General features: G+C 41.0%; 2 protein-coding genes across 10 annotated transcripts in view; one reads left to right on the top strand and one right to left on the bottom strand.

Annotated features, from left to right (window-relative positions):
• Window positions 1–91: 91 nt before the first annotated feature.
• Window positions 92–17,737, bottom strand: part of LOC5520731 — a 39,771-nt gene continuing 22,125 nt past the window's right edge. For 8 of the 9 annotated variants that reach the window (XM_032365867.2, XM_032365864.2, XM_032365863.2 and 5 more), the window contains 15 exons: window positions 16,904–17,046; window positions 15,876–16,644; window positions 13,387–13,966; window positions 11,779–11,835; window positions 9,639–9,818; window positions 9,028–9,153; window positions 8,209–8,427; window positions 7,459–7,701; window positions 6,251–7,039; window positions 5,732–5,968; window positions 4,830–5,084; window positions 3,774–4,658; window positions 3,254–3,424; window positions 2,702–2,873; window positions 92–2,429 (listed from right to left, as the gene is read on the bottom strand). In XM_032365867.2, the coding sequence (XP_032221758.2) occupies window positions 625–2,429; window positions 2,702–2,873; window positions 3,254–3,424; window positions 3,774–4,658; window positions 4,830–5,084; window positions 5,732–5,968; window positions 6,251–7,039; window positions 7,459–7,701; window positions 8,209–8,427; window positions 9,028–9,153; window positions 9,639–9,818; window positions 11,779–11,835; window positions 13,387–13,966; window positions 15,876–16,644; window positions 16,904–17,046 (6,631 nt within the window). In that variant the 3' untranslated portion in view covers window positions 92–624. The remainder of the gene's footprint in view (window positions 2,430–2,701; window positions 2,874–3,253; window positions 3,425–3,773; window positions 4,659–4,829; window positions 5,085–5,731; window positions 5,969–6,250; window positions 7,040–7,458; window positions 7,702–8,208; window positions 8,428–9,027; window positions 9,154–9,638; window positions 9,819–11,778; window positions 11,836–13,386; window positions 13,967–15,875; window positions 16,645–16,903; window positions 17,047–17,737) is intronic. The other variant, XM_048730797.1, reaches the window with a different exon arrangement.
• LOC5520842 overlaps window positions 14,460–17,737 on the top strand; it is an 89,837-nt gene continuing 86,559 nt past the window's right edge. Inside the window, exon 1 of the mRNA XM_048730793.1 lies at window positions 14,460–14,616. The gene's annotated coding sequence lies outside the window, so the exon portion shown is untranslated. The remainder of the gene's footprint in view (window positions 14,617–17,737) is intronic.

The raw sequence follows: 17,737 nt of genomic DNA on the forward strand, positions 1-17,737 counted from the left end.
TAAAGGTTAGGGGCCACCCCACCCAATCATCCATACGTCCCCGTGCTCCCTGGGATAACGTTTTTATTAGTTATTAGAATTACTATTTGCACAAATTTTCAGAACTTTAATTTATTTTAGGGTTCTGCCCTAAAATAGTTTGATTAAATACATGGCTTTTTGAGGGAATAAATAAACCACAGACATTCCAATTTTCATCAGTCGCAATCGTTTGCATATTATACAATAATATTTTTTCGATGAAATAAATTGGACTGACAATTCTTATTTGGTATGGATGCTGATGCTGATATCCTTTTGCATGCATGTTTAAATTTTCGAAAGCTATCGAACTTCAATACATTCTTAAAAGAAAAGAATAGTACTGCTATTGTGATTTTGGTTCACATGGCAAGCAGCTATCGTTCGCTTTTAGTTTTTCCTGGTGTTGTGGGTACATGCTGCTCTCATAAGCATGCTGAGAGCACATAAGCATGCTGAGAGATTTTCCATTACTCCTGCAGTTAGATAGATTGATGTTTGGTATACCCTGCATGCCTTTCGGTAACATACGGAGCCATGCACCCTGAGGTGTACCCAGGCTTGGCACTCCACATTCCTCGCTCCCATTACAATTCCTTGTTTTTATATAATGGTCTCCCTGTCCTCTGCGTTCTTCACCAATGAGTCCTTGTCTTTGAAGCGCCTTCCTACGAGGGAGATATCATCACCGTACCCAGACACCTCGCTATCATACCGTGATACCCCCTCCTCATCGATAGCAGATGAAAACCCATCATAGTCATCCAACAACGCTGTCTCCCTTTTCTTTCCAAAGAAGTCATCGGTGACATTGTGGATGCTGTTGGTGATGGACGTTGCCTTCATTTTCATCCCTCTGCAGTATTCTTGTGCAAAATCCGAGGAGGCATCACGGTTGGACTCCTTGAAAGCCTTCTCTACCTTGTACTTGCGTGACCGTGACCATAGTGACAACGCCGCCAACTCGTAACGCAATCCTTTGAAGCACCCTTTGACTTCTTCAAGGATGTTCACGTCGTCTTCGTTGTTGGCTACGGCTTGGCTCCTGCTATCGCCCCATCCAAGCGTCGTGTATTTCTGCTCTGTCTCGGACTCATACCTCCACGGGTTCCCCACGTCGTACTGTTGCGAAGTGGGAAATAATTTAGTGTCCTTGATCTTAGACATATTATCCTTTAACCTTCCGGTTGCATAGTCTATAAACACCTGCATCATTTTAGTGTCTTCAGGGTCTTGATTCCTAAAGGCATGAACCTCCTTGTAGGCTTCGTTCAGAATCGCGATGAACATATTGATCAAGATTGTTGCCATTGCTGTCATATATCCAAAGAAGTAAATTGGACCTATGAATCCGCTTGAAGATTTAAGGGCCTCCCAATCCGGATCACCGCCAACAAACATAGAGAACTGTGTACGGAATACTCGAACTACGGTGGAATAGGCCGTCGTCGTTGGACCAAACGCCAGGAAGGCCACTTGTGCAAAGGCTATGAAGGCTACCAGGAAGACCACGGAGTAGGACACCAGGCGCTTCGCAGACTTCTTCATACTACCAGCGAGAAGGCTGATGTGTTTGTTAAACTTCAAGATCCTGAGTAGCTTTACAGTGATAACAAATATGAGAACAGCCATTAGCGCATTTTCAATTTCCGACCACATAACCACGTAGTGGAAGCTAGATGTCTTGAAGGGATTCTCGTGTACGCGGTTTACTAGCTGGCTGGCATGGTAACGGCGGAAGATTGACAGCACAATGGTTGCTATAGCAGCGAGAACCTGAATAATCTCTATCCAGTTCCAGGCAGACTTGAAATAGGCGCACCTCTGCCTGTAGAGCTTGATGAGTTCGGCAATGATAAAGTATATCACTATGAGGATCAGAACCAGTTCACAAACTGCGTATAGGGACTGCAGACCGTGTGACCTTGAACCGTACAATGACATTGTTTTTATGGATCGATACGTCGTACCGCCTCCAGTTGCCAACCTTTCATAAAGATAAGTGACTGCACTGAAGTAACTATTTGACGGCTCAAACACCAGCACCTCCATAAAAACAGCACGTGTCCTTTCATCGATCCAATTATTCTTCTTCAGATTGTGCATTACCCTCAATGCCGACGATGCAGTATATCCCAAGTCTGCCACATATCCACCCCCACCGTATAAATCTTTGTCTCCCTGGAAGGGGAGGGTGTGGAGGCTCGATGCCGTCTTGTAGCGCCATGGTCTAGGACACATCTGATATAGCTCGAACTCCGAGTGAAAGAAGGTTTCGTTCTGTGTGAGGGCGTCCCAACCAGGTCTGTTGTATAATGTTTTATACTCCGCTTTAAAGGAGTAGTGTGGATAACAAGGCCTGAGTCTCGTGGCGAAGCTGTCGTAACGGTCACCAATAGGGCACTCGTCTGAAAAGGACAACATATATGTTCTAATATGTTCATAGAAAGTATGGAAAAATCACAAGGTGGAAGATTTGTACAATGCATTCAAGACTACTGACAGAAGCGAACCTGCCTTTAGCAAATTAACTAGGTTTACCACCCGGTAAATTATATTTGGCAAAATTTTGATAGAGTGCTTAAAGGGGAAAACAGCCCAGGAACGCCCCTGACTGCTACTCGAGGCTAGTAATATCAGCATTATCATCACTGCAGCATCTTTTTTCTCCGGTGCTTACCATTCTCAACTCTGAGCTGCCTGAGTCTTGGCATTCCAACCAAGTAGCCGATCCGATTGGATAAGAATCCCTCCTTGTATTCAAACGGCTGATTATTGTACCAGGTCGGATCATACATGCCAGGTACCATGTAGGTCTCTGCCCACTTCCAGAAATTCTCTTCACTGCCAATCTGCACACAACAAACATGAAATTACCGTGTGTGTCTTATGAAATAGCGTGAAAGGGTTTGTGGCCTCCAATTGACACTTCGTCTGTATCGATGTTCTTCACAGTGAATAGTGTTGCGGGGTAGGCTTAATATTTTACTTCCGAATAAATAGGCGCAACTACCATAGTTGCGGCCACCTTTGTGACTAAACCTTGTGGCCACAGAAATAGGCCTTAATAAAGGTTCACAAGAGAAGTTACCAAACTGAAACTAAAACTACTCTGTTTCTCAAAGCAAGAGGCACTTAATAGAGGCGACATAGCCACTTATAGTTCCGAGTCAGTTTTTGCGTAGATCTCTGTGATTCCGTGTTACAAAGGCCCAAACTTTACCCGCTTTACCTTATCAAACTTGATGAGGATATCATCGATGCCTTTTGTCATGAGGAACCTGCCAACGCTTCTACTGCCATAGCACAGAACCATTAACATCCAGGCAAATGTCAGGTAGAAGAAGAGCTCAATCAACGTGCGCGCCATGTTCAACACCCTAACGCGGTACTGACGAAACACCTGAAAGGGAAAAAAAGAATCATACCTTTCCATAACCCAAAGACGGAACTTAACAAGCCTTCAGTGAAAAGGGATGTGTTAGAAACTTTTCCATAGTCCAACTAACACGAGGGCAGACCACAACAAGCCTATAGGGAATGTAGATGTGTTAGGAGCTTTCACAAAGTCAACACGGAGTTCCACCACAATAAGGCTGCAAGGGAAGGGAGTGTGGTAGCTTTCCCATAGTCAAAATAACAAGAGGCGAGACTACGTAGCCTCCGGTCTCGGTTATGCGATAACGTCCCAGCAATTGCAAATAATAATACCGCTAAATGCTGTAGCGTACAATCCAAGCTGATTTACTTACCTCCATTTCCTCTCTCTTAGGAGACTTTGGCTCCTCAATCTCGCCTTTAACCTTGCTGAAGTGTGACGCGCCGCCGTTTTTCTGGGCATGCGCTGATTCTTCCTTCTCCATCTGTTCCTCCGGAGCTTTTTTTATGATGAAAGCGAGAAGCGATGCCACAATTACCACTTTGATAGGCTGGATGAAGATGACGTCTTGTGAAAACGACACCAAGATCGATGTGAGCCATTGATTGGACACCTCTCGTCCCCACATCATGCTATAGAACAGCGTAAATGTTGCGGACGCAAGGGATGCAGAAATTGCAAGCACCCAGGCCACGTATATACAAAAATGTGGGAACGCAAAGCCTTTCTTTTCTTTCTTTTCTCTATCCTGATTTTTCTCATTGTCATTCTTTCGTTTGCTGTTTTTGAATAGCATCACAATAAAAATGTTGATCGGTACCACAAGAAGACTACTTTCTATGCCTATGATGATTTGTTTGACGCTAAGCACGAGTGGTCCTAGCTGGAATGAGTCCTTGGATTCTTCCCCAAACTGATAGAACATAGCGTTCGTCACCATCGCCGTCAACAGCACACATAAACAGCACGTGACTCTCTGTACACGCGTGAATGGACTCGTAGGGGGTCTGGTAACCACTGACATCCACAGATGACCATCGCCAAGACCAGTTGCGGCGCGGTTGTAGAATTTATTCTTAAAGCTGTTAATTTCTTCTTCAGATGATGCATAGAACACTTTATCAATCCGACCGTCTCCCTTCTCCAGTGCGAGCCATTTGTTACAGACAAAGAACCACTTGTGGTCACTCTGCACGTCCCGGATGACCACTTGTCGTAGGTACCAGGCAGGATGGCGGCCGGAATTGTCGTGCCACACCTGAGAAAAGAAGCCAACTCTAATTTATCGACAACCAACGTGTTCAAGTTGCTTAGGCGTGTGCGGGGAAGGGATTCGGTGCAATTAAAAAGACATGGCAATTCACTAAAAAGACGATTAATAGGGGGAGGAAGGGTGCACTAGCTCCCAAGCGATCACCCTACTCCATACCTTAATGTGTTGGATATCTCCTAGGCTTTGCTCTGCAGGGAAAATAAATGTGTTCACGCTTCCTCGTGCGAAGAGCTTCTTGTCACACATTGCGCTGTACGACAGTGGCACCGTGCCGGTGTCCATATCGTCTCCGTATATCTTCATAGCCACGTTGGAAGTTGTACCGCAGCGTCGCCATATACCAGTGTATACCGTGATCTCGTAGCAGTACGTGCCATTTGGTGTTTGCCCGACTGGTACGGAGCTCAAGACCTGAACGAAGCAGGAGATTAGGTATTGCTTACGCTAGCAGGGGAGCCTGGCTGGCGCAGTTGGCAGCGCGTTGCTCTGGGGTGCCTGTGCCTCTTATTATCGCGGGTTCTGGGTTCGGTTCCCGATTCCATGAGATGATTTGCTGGTTCTCCCAAGTTCACTATAGGTTTTCCGTTTTTTCTTCTTTTAAACAAAATGTGCACAAACAAATAACGATGTAAACTATCATCCATGGCCGTCTGACCGTCTAGCGACTGGCTGATGCAGCCTCCTATTCCTATGACTCAACCACTTTGTGCGCTTGTAATTCAACATTCCAGCTGTATTTTAGCAAGGACAGCGACTAGCTTCAGATATTTATTTCTCTTTCAAAAATTTTAAATAACGTTCGCGCATCCCTTGAAATTGAGACATGCCTAGTAAATGGTTGTCGAATACGCCGAATTAATAGTTCTTCTGGCAATATGCAATATTTTTATTTAATCTGACAAAATAAAGTGTGCCAGAGATGAAACCAATTGTAAGTGCACGGTTTTATATTCATCGTTACAGTACCGTTACTTGGTATCTTTTTCAAAATGTAATCAAAATAAATAAAGAACAAAATTCACTTGAAGGCTCTTCCAAGATTAATTAACTAAACTTACCTTTTGTTTGTCACTTTTGTCCGCTCTTCTTGCGAATATAACAGCTATTATGTAGAACGCGAATATAGTACAAAGGGTAGTCAACACGACGAAGTTCTTGGTCTTTCCGATGTTAGCAAATCCTGCCCAGACTTTGTCGAAGTCGATGGGGTTTGGCGCCACGAAGAAGTCTCCCCCAAATGACGACAAGTGGTTGCACAGACACACGATCGAGCTGTTCATAATCTTGGGGCTGACCTGCAAGGCGATTATAGCAAGTATCATATATAACAAGTATATTCTTCAAGAAAACTTTACAAGAACGCTCGTTTTGGTTATGTTTTATTTTGCTGGGAATGGACACTAGTATGACTTGTAAATGACCATCGAAAAACAAGATTTATTTCAGTTATAAGCTGAGACGGGTAATGATACACAATACAGGTAATACTAAATAGACGCCATAAAGTATGTCCCCTTAACCGCTTTCACATCATGCTCTGCTAAATACAAGAGCGCAAGTGCACACAAACTACTTACCCTACAGCCATCGCTCGTCCATTTCTGTTTATCCTCCGACCAATACAAGCACGACTTTGCTGATATAGCTATTGAGTAGTTTACGTCTGTCTGAGGATCATACTTTGGGCGAATGATTTGCGGTGTAGGAGGAGGAGTGGTTGGTGGGTCCTTGAACTCGGCACAAATCACATCTCGTTTCTGTCTCCCGGATAAACAAGATCTTCGTCTCCTTGACTTCGCATCGGCCCCCGTGTGGTTATACAACAAACCAATGAAGTATAATCCTGTACCGTTTATCATTTCTTGTGATATAGTTATCACGTAAGGGTCCCTGGTACAGTTGAAGTATCCTGCCTCCTGGGTTACACTATCGCCGATTCCATAATCCGTGAGTACTTGCCCGCTTTCAAGATCCTTATCACTGACCTTTGTACAGCTAGAGTAGTCAGGTACCTTGGTATGATAATCATGGGTTTCCACTGTAGGGCGCCGTCTATGTCTGAAATAAACCGACAGTTCTTTTCCTCCTGTAGGTATCAGCGTCACTTGTATGGTCACGTCTTTGGATGTAACGTTTGTTGTGTGAAATTGCATGCTGCCATTGACGCTCGGTTTGAGAAAGCTGGCTATTGGTGGTAAGACCTTTGCATCGGGTGGTCCTTCGACTATGAGCTCAATTTCCTCTCTTAATCCAGAAATTTCAAGCTTTTGACCGGAAGTGTCTTTTAAGTCGATACTGAGAACAGGGGACTTAACTTTATCCGCGCTTGCGTCCCATGTATACGGGTTTTGCTTCATTGAAAGCATCTGAATACAAAACGGTAATGACTGATTTCAAGTTGGCGGCTATATAAATGTTAGCTTATTGAATAAAATCAAGTAAATCGAAACTACTTTTAAATTCAAAGTCAAGCGTGGATCTAGGGCATGTGAATAGTTATTTCTTGCGAAATGAGTAGTTGTTGTAGATAAATAGATGATAGTATGCTTTTATATTTGTATTCTGTTGTGCCGCCGAACATAAGCATTAAAGGCCGTAAAACTACAATGGCACAGTAGTCTATTAAGATCTCCTGGAGTTCGTAAACTTTTCGCTTAAACCGGGGCCCGCAAGGTATTTATTTACCCTTAGATTTTCTGTTAAAAGAGCGTACACTTAATCGAAAAGAAAACTGTCATCAAAGCTAAATAATTGGTTATCCACATATGATTGGCAGAATTACTACCTGTGTGTCGACAGCTGAGTGGGTTCCCATGCCTCGTAGAAGCACATCCGATTTAGGCAGTGCAACCTTGCTATTCCCCACACTTTTAGGCTTACTGAGATCCTCGGGCTTTTTTCTGTCAAGGACCATCTGAATGCTTTGTGTCTGGATCAGGATTGGTTCATCTTCCGTTGTCTGTCTCTTCAACAAACTGTCGCCGACGTTTTCAATCATTGCTAATGCTTTCTTTGCTGACATTTTATTCTAAGAAATTGAAAAGTTTGTTTCATTACATAAGGCACACTCCTCCCTCTAGTCCTAACCCTAAACATATCTCCTTCAAATTAGTTACTTTGATGCTGAGACACGTAATCGCACTCAAAAGGGAAAAAAACCTCTGCGGCCTGTGCGGTGCTTTTAAGAGTTTTCTGTGTATTAAGTATTGACCTTATTACAAGACTCAATTAACCTGTGGGGCCTTACTGAAATATTTTTTGTGCGTCACAATGTGCAGTTTATCATATGCGACAACTCTTATCATCCAATTCGCAGACAATTTATGAAATCTCAATTTATGAAATATCAATTTATGAAAATTGGTCTATATCTAAAGGTTTAAAAAACTTGTTGGCTACTTAGGTTTAGAAGCCGTTGCAAGTATGAAAACAACAAGTTACGCTACACACAAACTTCGCCACAATAAGCTGAATTAAACGATTAAACATTGAACCTGAATATACGCCACAACTCGAATTAATGCCCACTGTCTACCTTATTCTTCTTATTGTCATCCTTTTCCGCCTCGCTGTCTCCCTTATCACCTGCTGGCACTTTGGCGTAGAAGGCTGACGTTTCCAGCACGTTACCGATGCAGTGAAGCAGATTCTCTCCCGCCTCAGCCATCACACTTTTTGTAGAATCTTTTGTATCGTTTCCCGAAATTTGAGAGAACGCTGAAGTCATGGATTCCAGGACAAGCAATGACTTTTCCTGTGGCGACGATACAAAGATATAAACGTGGTAAAATACCATTAGCATCGTACTAAACTTCACTGTACGTGATTTCAATGGATTCACTTGCTATTATCATGGATGAGGTACCTGATGAACGTACTTTTAAATTTGGAGGTTATTTTAAGACTCAAATCTCCCACAAGGCTCCGAATTGTACAATAAGAAGAATGAATAGCCGCTTAAGGTGCTGTGTCATGAGTTTTTCTTGGACCACTGTTTATTCAATAAACCACCATTAAAAAGGAAAGAAGCTAGCCTGAAAAATCCCACATGGGTTAACGTCTTTTTTTAATCTGCCTGAACTAAAAACCTAGAGTTCGAAGTGCATGTATGTATGACAGTTGTTGTAGCGCTCACTTTTCGTTCTTAGAATAATGCCCTCAATAAAGACTTATTTACCCTTGGGACCTCTCTGACAGTTTCTGTGTGAAAGTGTTCTTTAAGGCCTATTATCCTGTTGAGGCCTATAAGCCTGTTTATTTGTGAGGCGTAAGAAAGGAGTGCTCTTTGCATTTCACCAGCCAATAGCAAGATCTAAAAGCCTGCGTTTACGTCTGATGCCTAAGTCCCGCTTACTTGAGAGGCCTCTGACAGCTCTGTCCTGTTCGACGTCACGCCAGCGACCACAGACGCCACCTGGATGAGCTTACTTATGTCGTTGACATTCACACTCGCCATCTGTGACATCATCTCGTCTTTGATCTAAAAAAGAGGACCATTATGGGAAATCTAATGGCCGGCTGAGCTATAGGAAGAGTATTGTCGAGGCAGGTGGAGTTATGAAGTAACAAAAAATTCCCTTTCTGTTGACTTGGTATCCTGGCACCCAAAGTTTAAATTAATCAGTTCCTTTTTACGCAACAAACCTCTATTTGCCAGAGTGATATAAAACCCAATTGGCTTTTCAATCTAAAAGATCAGTGAGATTGAAACAAATGGTAATATGGGGTCACGAGCACTGCATTTTTGCCAAAATCCTGCGATTAAAATTCACGGAGAAGATGGCGGGAAGAATGGGTAATCGAACTTTACTGGAATCACATAGATATCAATTTCTTTAGACGGGGTAAACCCTTTGGGACCCGACGTAACAGCAATACACACAGGGGTCTGAAAGCGCCTATCTTGCAAAACAGCTAGTGATGGCCAATAAACTGACCCAAACTAGGAATCAGTATTACTCAAACCTTTATTTTGTCTTCCGCTGTCATATTTGTGACCGCATCGTTAGACATCATGGATAGCACCTCGTTCGCGAGATTCGTGGCTTGTTTGACATCATTGTTCTTCAGCAGTATACTCAACCTGCTATTCGCGCCAACTGTATACTGGAACAACGTCACGTTCCTCACTACCGTAGGCTTCACCTGACAGAGTTTTCCACAACAGAAACATTAGAGATGATACCCTATAGCGATTAAGGTACTAAGTATGACATTCATCTGCCTAGTAGTTGAGAGTTTTAAGTTAATATGTATGTACTCGTTAAACGCCCAAGGGTTTTTTTTATTCCTTGATCAAGACGCGGCGTTTATTTTAGTGAGACGCTATTATAAATAACGCTGGTTATGCTAGAGGAGGTCTAGCATCAGTCTACTAGCCACAGGTCCTTTTTTTTCGCCATATAAAATTTCTTATTTTTAAATAAGAAATTTTATTTGATTTGAAATTCAAAACCGCAGCGACATTTGATAATATCAAATTTGCGGCATCTAAACGAGTACGGCAGTGCTAGTAAATTCTTGTCCGTCAATGTTAGGTAATTCTGATAGTTATTATTGCGCGTGTCAGATCAAATAAAACCTAGCGAAACGGCTAACAAGCAGGGTTTAAAACTACTCAGGCGTTCAAAGAGTTTTAAATGCCCCTTTCACTTTTGATAGGTGTTCCGCCTGTGTTAATAATAAGGTGGGGGGAAATGACTTTTATACCAGATACCTCGTTCTACAAGTTTTTATTTGTCAGTGATGGTAATTGCCTTTATTAAGTCAAATTTTACCGTTTTCTTTATTCTTATTTCAGTTCGGTCACATGACAAACTTTAAACAATAGTTAAAGACGAGTGGTGTTAGTCACCCATCCTCGAGGACCCAGGGCGTCGCGGAGATCGGGCACACAGGGAGCATGCGAAAAAAAAAGAGGGCGTCGCGGAGATCGGAGTCCTCTTTCTTTCTCGCGCGCTCTCTGTGTGCTCGATCTCCGCGACGCCCTGGGTCCCAGAGGATGTTAGTACCAGGATTTCTTCCGCACTTGCCATGTTTGTCAATGTATTGATATAGACCAAGAGAGCATCTTACGCTCTCTTGTATACACCTGATAGCACTTCAACCGCGATTTGCAGTCTTGGCAGATGTATCTCTGACATCACCCGGTAGCACGATTTAAGGTCGTTATAGCCTACTTTTTTAAGTAGGGTTTCCTGTGTTCCGAGATAATCCGTGAGAAAGCGATGGGTCTGGTGCGGGGCCACTGACTGTGGACGTCACACTTTCGATAACCCACCGCAGGACACCCGGTCAGAGCGCCTGGGGACGCGGGCGAGGTGTTTTTTTTTACAATCAATACTCGATATGTCTCTTCACCAAGATCATTAGACCACTTAGTAGTTTCTTGTTTATGTCTAATGATATGAGTTATGTGAACTTGTCTTAGATGTTTTCATGCATTATCACTTAAATTATAGGATAATGTTATATCTGAGTAATGCATGCAAAAAAACACGCTTTGTAAACGTCTCGTTCAACATGCACTCGTTAACGCAATTTCGCTTCCTGGTTAAAAAACAAACATATTTCATAAATGCCGTAGAATACAAATTTGCATACAGGGTCCTGAAGGGGGGGGGGGGGTCCAAATCCCGTTTCCCGGCCTTTATATCGCGGTGGCTGTACTGTATATTATCCAGGGCAGGGGGCAGACAAGAGTGCCTGAATTTAGAAGGGCTGGGAGTCTTAGGAAGTGACGTCCGCTGAGCAACAAACTTTCAAGTTTGATGCTATTAAAAAGCTCTCTATTTAAAAGCTGCGAAAAATATTATATTTAATTATATAGATTAACGAAGTTTTCAGCATAAACAAGAAGAGATTTGAAAAATCATGTTCCAGTTGAAGCATGTTGACAAATAGTAGACAGTAGGTAGACAAATCCCGTTCCTGTTAACCCTAATAAGGCGAATCCCGGCTCCCGTTTTACCCCCTCAGGACCCTCTCCATACTGAAAATTTGTTAACCTTACGAGCAGGTTATTGTGCTGCTGTATGGCGCACACGCTGGAAGATGGAAGAAGAAGAAAAATGAAACAGAGAGAAAGAAAGAAAGACATCCCTACCTTGGCACCTGAAGATGAAGCATTGGATGGTTTAAGTGTGAAGAGCCATGGCTTAGTCTGAGATGACAGAGGACTGGAAATATGATAACATGCACACGTGCAAGAGGAAGAACGACATGCATAGTTAGACTGTTAGACAAATTAGACCCACAAGAGTATTCATGAATTCCCAAGAGTACCACACTTTCCCTTTACACAACACAAAAGACATTGTGTAAGTGACCTAACGCTCTAATATGTGAATGCGGTTTCAGAGTATTTCGGTTATCTATTTATTCAGATTATGCCAATTAGTCAGAAACTAGGAAATACTGTATACTAGAACTGCGATACTTGTGGCCCCGTACAATAGCTCGCCTTTGTTTTGAGCGAAATGCTACAGCTCGTTTAAGGTTTCGCTGCAGGGGCATAGTGGATATGGTGGCCTCCCCTACATCAAAAGACTGAACCCCCTACCACTCAGCTAAATTTCCTTCGAACAACTTAGAAAGTTCCTACAGCTTGAATTCTTACTTAATCATAGTAATTGCTAATAAATTACTTATTCCTTGATTATACTTTTTCTATGGAGTCCATAAGGCCGAAGAGATGGATATGAAATTGATTTGATATCTAAAAAGGAAATTAATGCATTGGAATTGTCAGAAATGTTAGTGTTCTAAAGAGCCAGATGGAACGTGAGAAGAGAAGAATGAAAATTGGCGCATGGTGTTTAAGAATAATTCATGTTTGCTGCTAACAGTTTGAAATCAAGATAGCCTACTTATACTATTTTCATAATGCATGCACAAGTATTTCCAAATACGCTTTCAAATGTTCATCAGATTGTAAGTCACCTCTCCACTCATAGAAAAATACTCGTCTAAACTAGAGAATGGAGGGTTGTATTTCTCTGTATAATTTTCCATACTTCAACCTTCAACATAGATTTTTCATTACTCATCGTGGACTAACAAACCAGCAAATAGCTTGGTTTTAAAATATTGAAGGGTTTGAAAATGGGTTATACGGGCCTCATGCGGTGTGAGCAATTTCTCAAGTACTAAACCGACGTTGCAGACCAGTGCAGACCAAAGTTGCTCAAATAGAGATAATATAATGGTCATGTTTTATCATTTATCATCAAAGACGGTAAGTGAAATGAGTTTTTACTTATTTTTTTTGAGTGAGCTTTACTTATTTTTAGCACCATGAGTTGAGATCTTTTCAAATGGTATTATTATTATTTTTTATTGTTTATGCTTGGTGATCCAAGCTCATCACATCGTCGACGGTAATTATTGAACCGCTATCACCAATACTAACAAGAATAGATTGAACAGATAGAATAGAGGAGGGCGCAATTTTAACATACACCTATTTCAATAAGCGTTGTCAAGTGCAGTTGGATAAAAAATGGTATTTTATGACCAATCACTGTAAGAATAAATATGATAAGCAAACGCTTCGCATATGAGTTATCTATATTTCCGGCATCCAATATAAATATGAGCTTGATTCACAACATGGACACTTGAAAAAAAAATGATAAGAATGATGTTCAGAAAATAAAAACCGGCAAAAAAATTGCTAGTTCCATTTTCATCCCACTCAGTCCTTCTGTTTTACCTTGACAATGATTTCCACTTCAGTCCCTGCCCCAAGCGCATCGCTGATTGTGATGCTGACCGGAATTGCGTAGTCCATTTCGGTATTCCCCACCGGTAGTTGGGTTGTAACCTTAGAGTTATTGTTATTTTGCAACAAGAATCTAACTCCGGAATCCTTTGTGTATTGGAACTTGTAACTGAGTGGCGGATCCTCGTCCTCCCATCCCTCGCACGAAAAGTTGAACTTCGTAGTGAATGCTTCGCCGATTAGTTTGTCCACCTTACATATACCTCCCTGAGGAGGGACGTTGGCTATTATGGTAAAATTTGACTGCGATGTTATCCCAGATTCTGCCTTTGATTCCAGCATGATCTTGTACTCCTTGCGGATGTCGAAGAACTTGGGTTTAAAAGACATTCTTGGCTCCTTGCCAAGGAATCGCCATACTTCGATCCATGGGTCCTCGTTTTCTACCTTCTTCTTTTGAAGGACATACCACACATAGGAAATCTTATCAGCATCACACAGAGTCCCGTAACATCGAGCTTTTAGAATGAGATCTTTCTCAGGGCTGTATTTTCCACAATTCTGAATGCACCTGAAATTGTAAGGTTATTAAGAATGTATGATGGTACTAGGGACATTTTTTTGAAATTTAGAAAGACACTGTTCTTTTAAAAATCCGTCCTCTTGAATGATTCGATTTTTCATGCGCGTTGGCACACCACATAGTCTTAGCGCAACCGGCCTTGGTAACAAGCAGGAGACTACAGAACAAAGGAGATAATAAATTTGTGCAGTTCCTTATTTTCTCTTTTTGTTGTTGTTGTTGTTTTGATTGCTTAATCCTGTGCGCGCCCGAAAAAAAAAATACGCGAGACGCAACCTAGCAAAGAAATTTTCTAACATTTTTAAACATCTTTTTTCTTACGCTTCTATTTTTGATGAGCTTTTATTAAAAGCAAAAACAAATACTAAAAATCGTCCGTCATATTTACAGAGAGCTCCTATGGAGACTTTAACATCCGGGACATTGACACTGTAGAGGTCTGGCACTAGTGATGGGAGCGCGCGATTGAAATTGTTTCTGGGCTGACTGAGGCTTATCATTTGAAAATGGCCATTATTATCCGCATCTTCAATTTTTTTGTAAAAAACGAAATCAATTTTGAAATGTTACATCAGTGTGTCTATCTACGTAGATTTAAAGTGAACAGCAACAAGATGGTTGCGCTTTGGACTCAGAATGTAAGTGCATTGCGGTACAAATCTCAAAATGATGGGAAAGCGATTTGAATTACTTGTTAGTTACTTAACTTATAGGAGTTGTTTAGATTTACAGGCTTAAATGTCTAGTAGCTACATAAGAGAGTGTGTTACGAGCTAAATGGTTGTGCATTGATTTGGTTTTGTTTGTCTGACTATAAGCTGAACCATAACTAGCCGTCTTGTCTGTACTTCCTTTGTGTTTACAGTGTTACAGTGTTACAATGAACTCCCTTTGGTTACTTATAACTTACTTAAATTTATTATAGCGTTATTGCATTTTATAAAAGGTATGTACCCTTAAAATTTAAAGGAGAAGGGATAGTTTTGATGCATTTTGAATTATTTCCAAGGAGTGAAAGTTATTATTTCTAAACACTAGTCCCTAGCTAGGTATTCTTTATATCAAACCTCTTCATTTGAAGCACACACAGGGCCGAAGCTGGGGGTGGGGCATCGGGGGCATGTGCCCCCCCCCCAAAAAAAAATAAAAATAAAATAAATTAAATTATAAGGACAACAACTTGCTTGATGTTTCTGTACAGTCCCCCTCTCCCCAATGTTTCGAGGCCTGCTACTGCTATAAGAATCATTCTAGTTCATAAAAAATTATTTGCAATATTTAAGCCCAATGCAAACGTGCCAACATTAGCCAGAATTCCTGAAATTATTATTTCAGAGGGACGTCAACAGGTTATGATCAAAACCAAAATGTTATGTAGCCATTTATAAAAAAAAAGGTAAACATGTGTCCAATGACATACAATACCAGAGCTAAAAAAATACTGCCTGAAATTGAAATAGATTATATGATTATATATTCTGTCAGGCTAGATATAAAATATACTTTACATAAAATTTTATCAAGATTACTGCTTTTCTATACTGTAAGCAACCTTTCTTATCTTTTGCATCTAATTATAGACAAATTATCTGTATTGTGACTGTTTTTTTTTACTGGGAATAGTTGTACTCACCCAGATCTTCTAAACAAGTGATTTTCTTGATGTTTGCAGTCAAATGGATAATTACAACATTTAAATTATAGTATGGGTTTTTTGGATTGTCATTATTGGTTAACTATAGGCTTTTATGAAAGTGTAGAATTTTTCTTGGGTGTCTTCAAATATATTTTATTATTCTATAACATGCATTTCTGGACACTGGATGAGTAGGTGGACAAATGGCTTGCATTGGTTCATTGGTAAAAGTTGACAACTTAGATTTAATATAATACTTACTGGATCGTCATGGTAAATACTGCCCTTGCGACATCTATTGAATGGGATGCCACTTCCTCTCGTGTATCCTTCATACCAACCATAGCTATATCATACGTTACTCCACCGGTCATATTCAACAAATTCATTGTCAACACTGGTCCAGTTTCACTGAGCCGTCCAATACCTGTACCATAACAGCCAGAGTCTTGAAGAGTCTCATTAGGTCTAGCCTCTCTTACTTGCTGGATTAACCTTCGGGTGACTTTGGTATAGAGTGGGTAAGGCCACTCCTCGTCACTTCTCTTGCAGTACCATTCGAATGTCATTGTATTATAGCTTTGTCCAAGCACATCCGGGTCCTGTGAGCCCTTTGCATCAAGTGCAAACACATCATTTGTGTCCTTCACTACCCTCTCTGGCCCAGATATTTTGACCAATAGAGGAGTCTTAGTAATCTCAAAGAATCCAAAAGCATAGCTGAACATTCTTGTGTGTTTAATCCCAGCATCTAGCTGTAGATAGTATCTCCCATAGGGGAGTGAATCTCTTGCAATCTCGTAGCTAGTAGCAAGGTAGCCCTCTCTTTTGATATACGTCTCAAAATAACCACTCTCATTGTACTGCTTTGAGAATGTCCAAGACGTACTGAAGCGACTAAGATCAGAACCACAATCCCAAAGGACCTCAGATTTAATTATGTAACTTTTGGAGCGGCGGATCTGCTGTGCGTGATTCAATTCTTTAGGCAGCTCAAGTGTTATTTTTGGTGGCTTGCATTTATCAGTACCTGGTAAAAGTGGAATTTCCTTAGTCGAATTAAAAAAAAAACAAGATTTGAACATAATCGAGATATGAAAAGAATAAAAAAGGAAAATACTTCACTCTTTGTTTGAATCCTCTGCATACAAATATATACCGAAAAGGAGAGTGCTGTACTTACTTTAGAGAAGTTTTAAAGAATAACACACCTTTTATTTTAAAATTTTTGAATTTTTAGCTTCATGTATTGGTGGAAAAACAGCAAGAGTTACTTTAATGCATCTTACCCTTTGGATCCTGGATTTTGAAATAGCTTTTGTCGAGTCCAAGGGTGGCATCTCCAAGAAGAACCCTAGAGGCGTTACTGATAAGGTTCTCCACCTCCCCTTCGACCGCGCCCACGTCCAACTCGACAATGACACTGCCAGGACTGTAGAGATTTCGCGATAATATAAAGTGAACAAACGTGTTTTATAGACATAAAGGGGAACGGTAGGATCCTAACAAGATTTGGAAAAGCCCAGCTTACACTAGGGAAATAGCAACATAACAGCATCAGAAAACACGATTAAAACCTTACGCAATCTAACGACATTAGAGAAGAAATGCGTAAAATTGTGGTTTTGCTTTGCTGCAAAATTGAGTTGCCAATCTTTTCTTTTTTTCTCTCGAAATATCGATAAAACCAACCTAATGGATTCGCCCCATTTGGAATAAGCTGAGAAAGAGATGGCTAGGTTATACTAGGAAGGATTCCCCAAAACTATAAAAAAAACTTTAGTTACAATTAAATACAACGATGGCCGTTAAAATTGACCATTATTAGATTGGCATTCAATTTTTCCTATTGGAAGATTGTATATGATTCACAATTGGGGGTAGAAGTAACGAATATATAAAGTCTTCATAAACTTCATAAAGTCAACTTGCGTATGTTGAGAACATGCCCGGTTTTCATGCAGAATAGCGAGAACAAGCTCTTTATTCGTTTCTCGAGTTCTCAGTTTTTTGCCCAACTTTTACTTGTTCTCACGTCAATTTGTATTGATTTTTTGTTTCCACGTCAATTTGCATATCAGGACCGGGTTCCTAGAAAGCAGGTTAACGCTAACCCAGGGATA

This window comes from Nematostella vectensis, chromosome 7, assembly GCF_932526225.1.
Source record: "Nematostella vectensis chromosome 7, jaNemVect1.1, whole genome shotgun sequence".
NCBI classification, from domain to species: Eukaryota; Metazoa; Cnidaria; class Anthozoa; order Actiniaria; family Edwardsiidae; genus Nematostella; species Nematostella vectensis.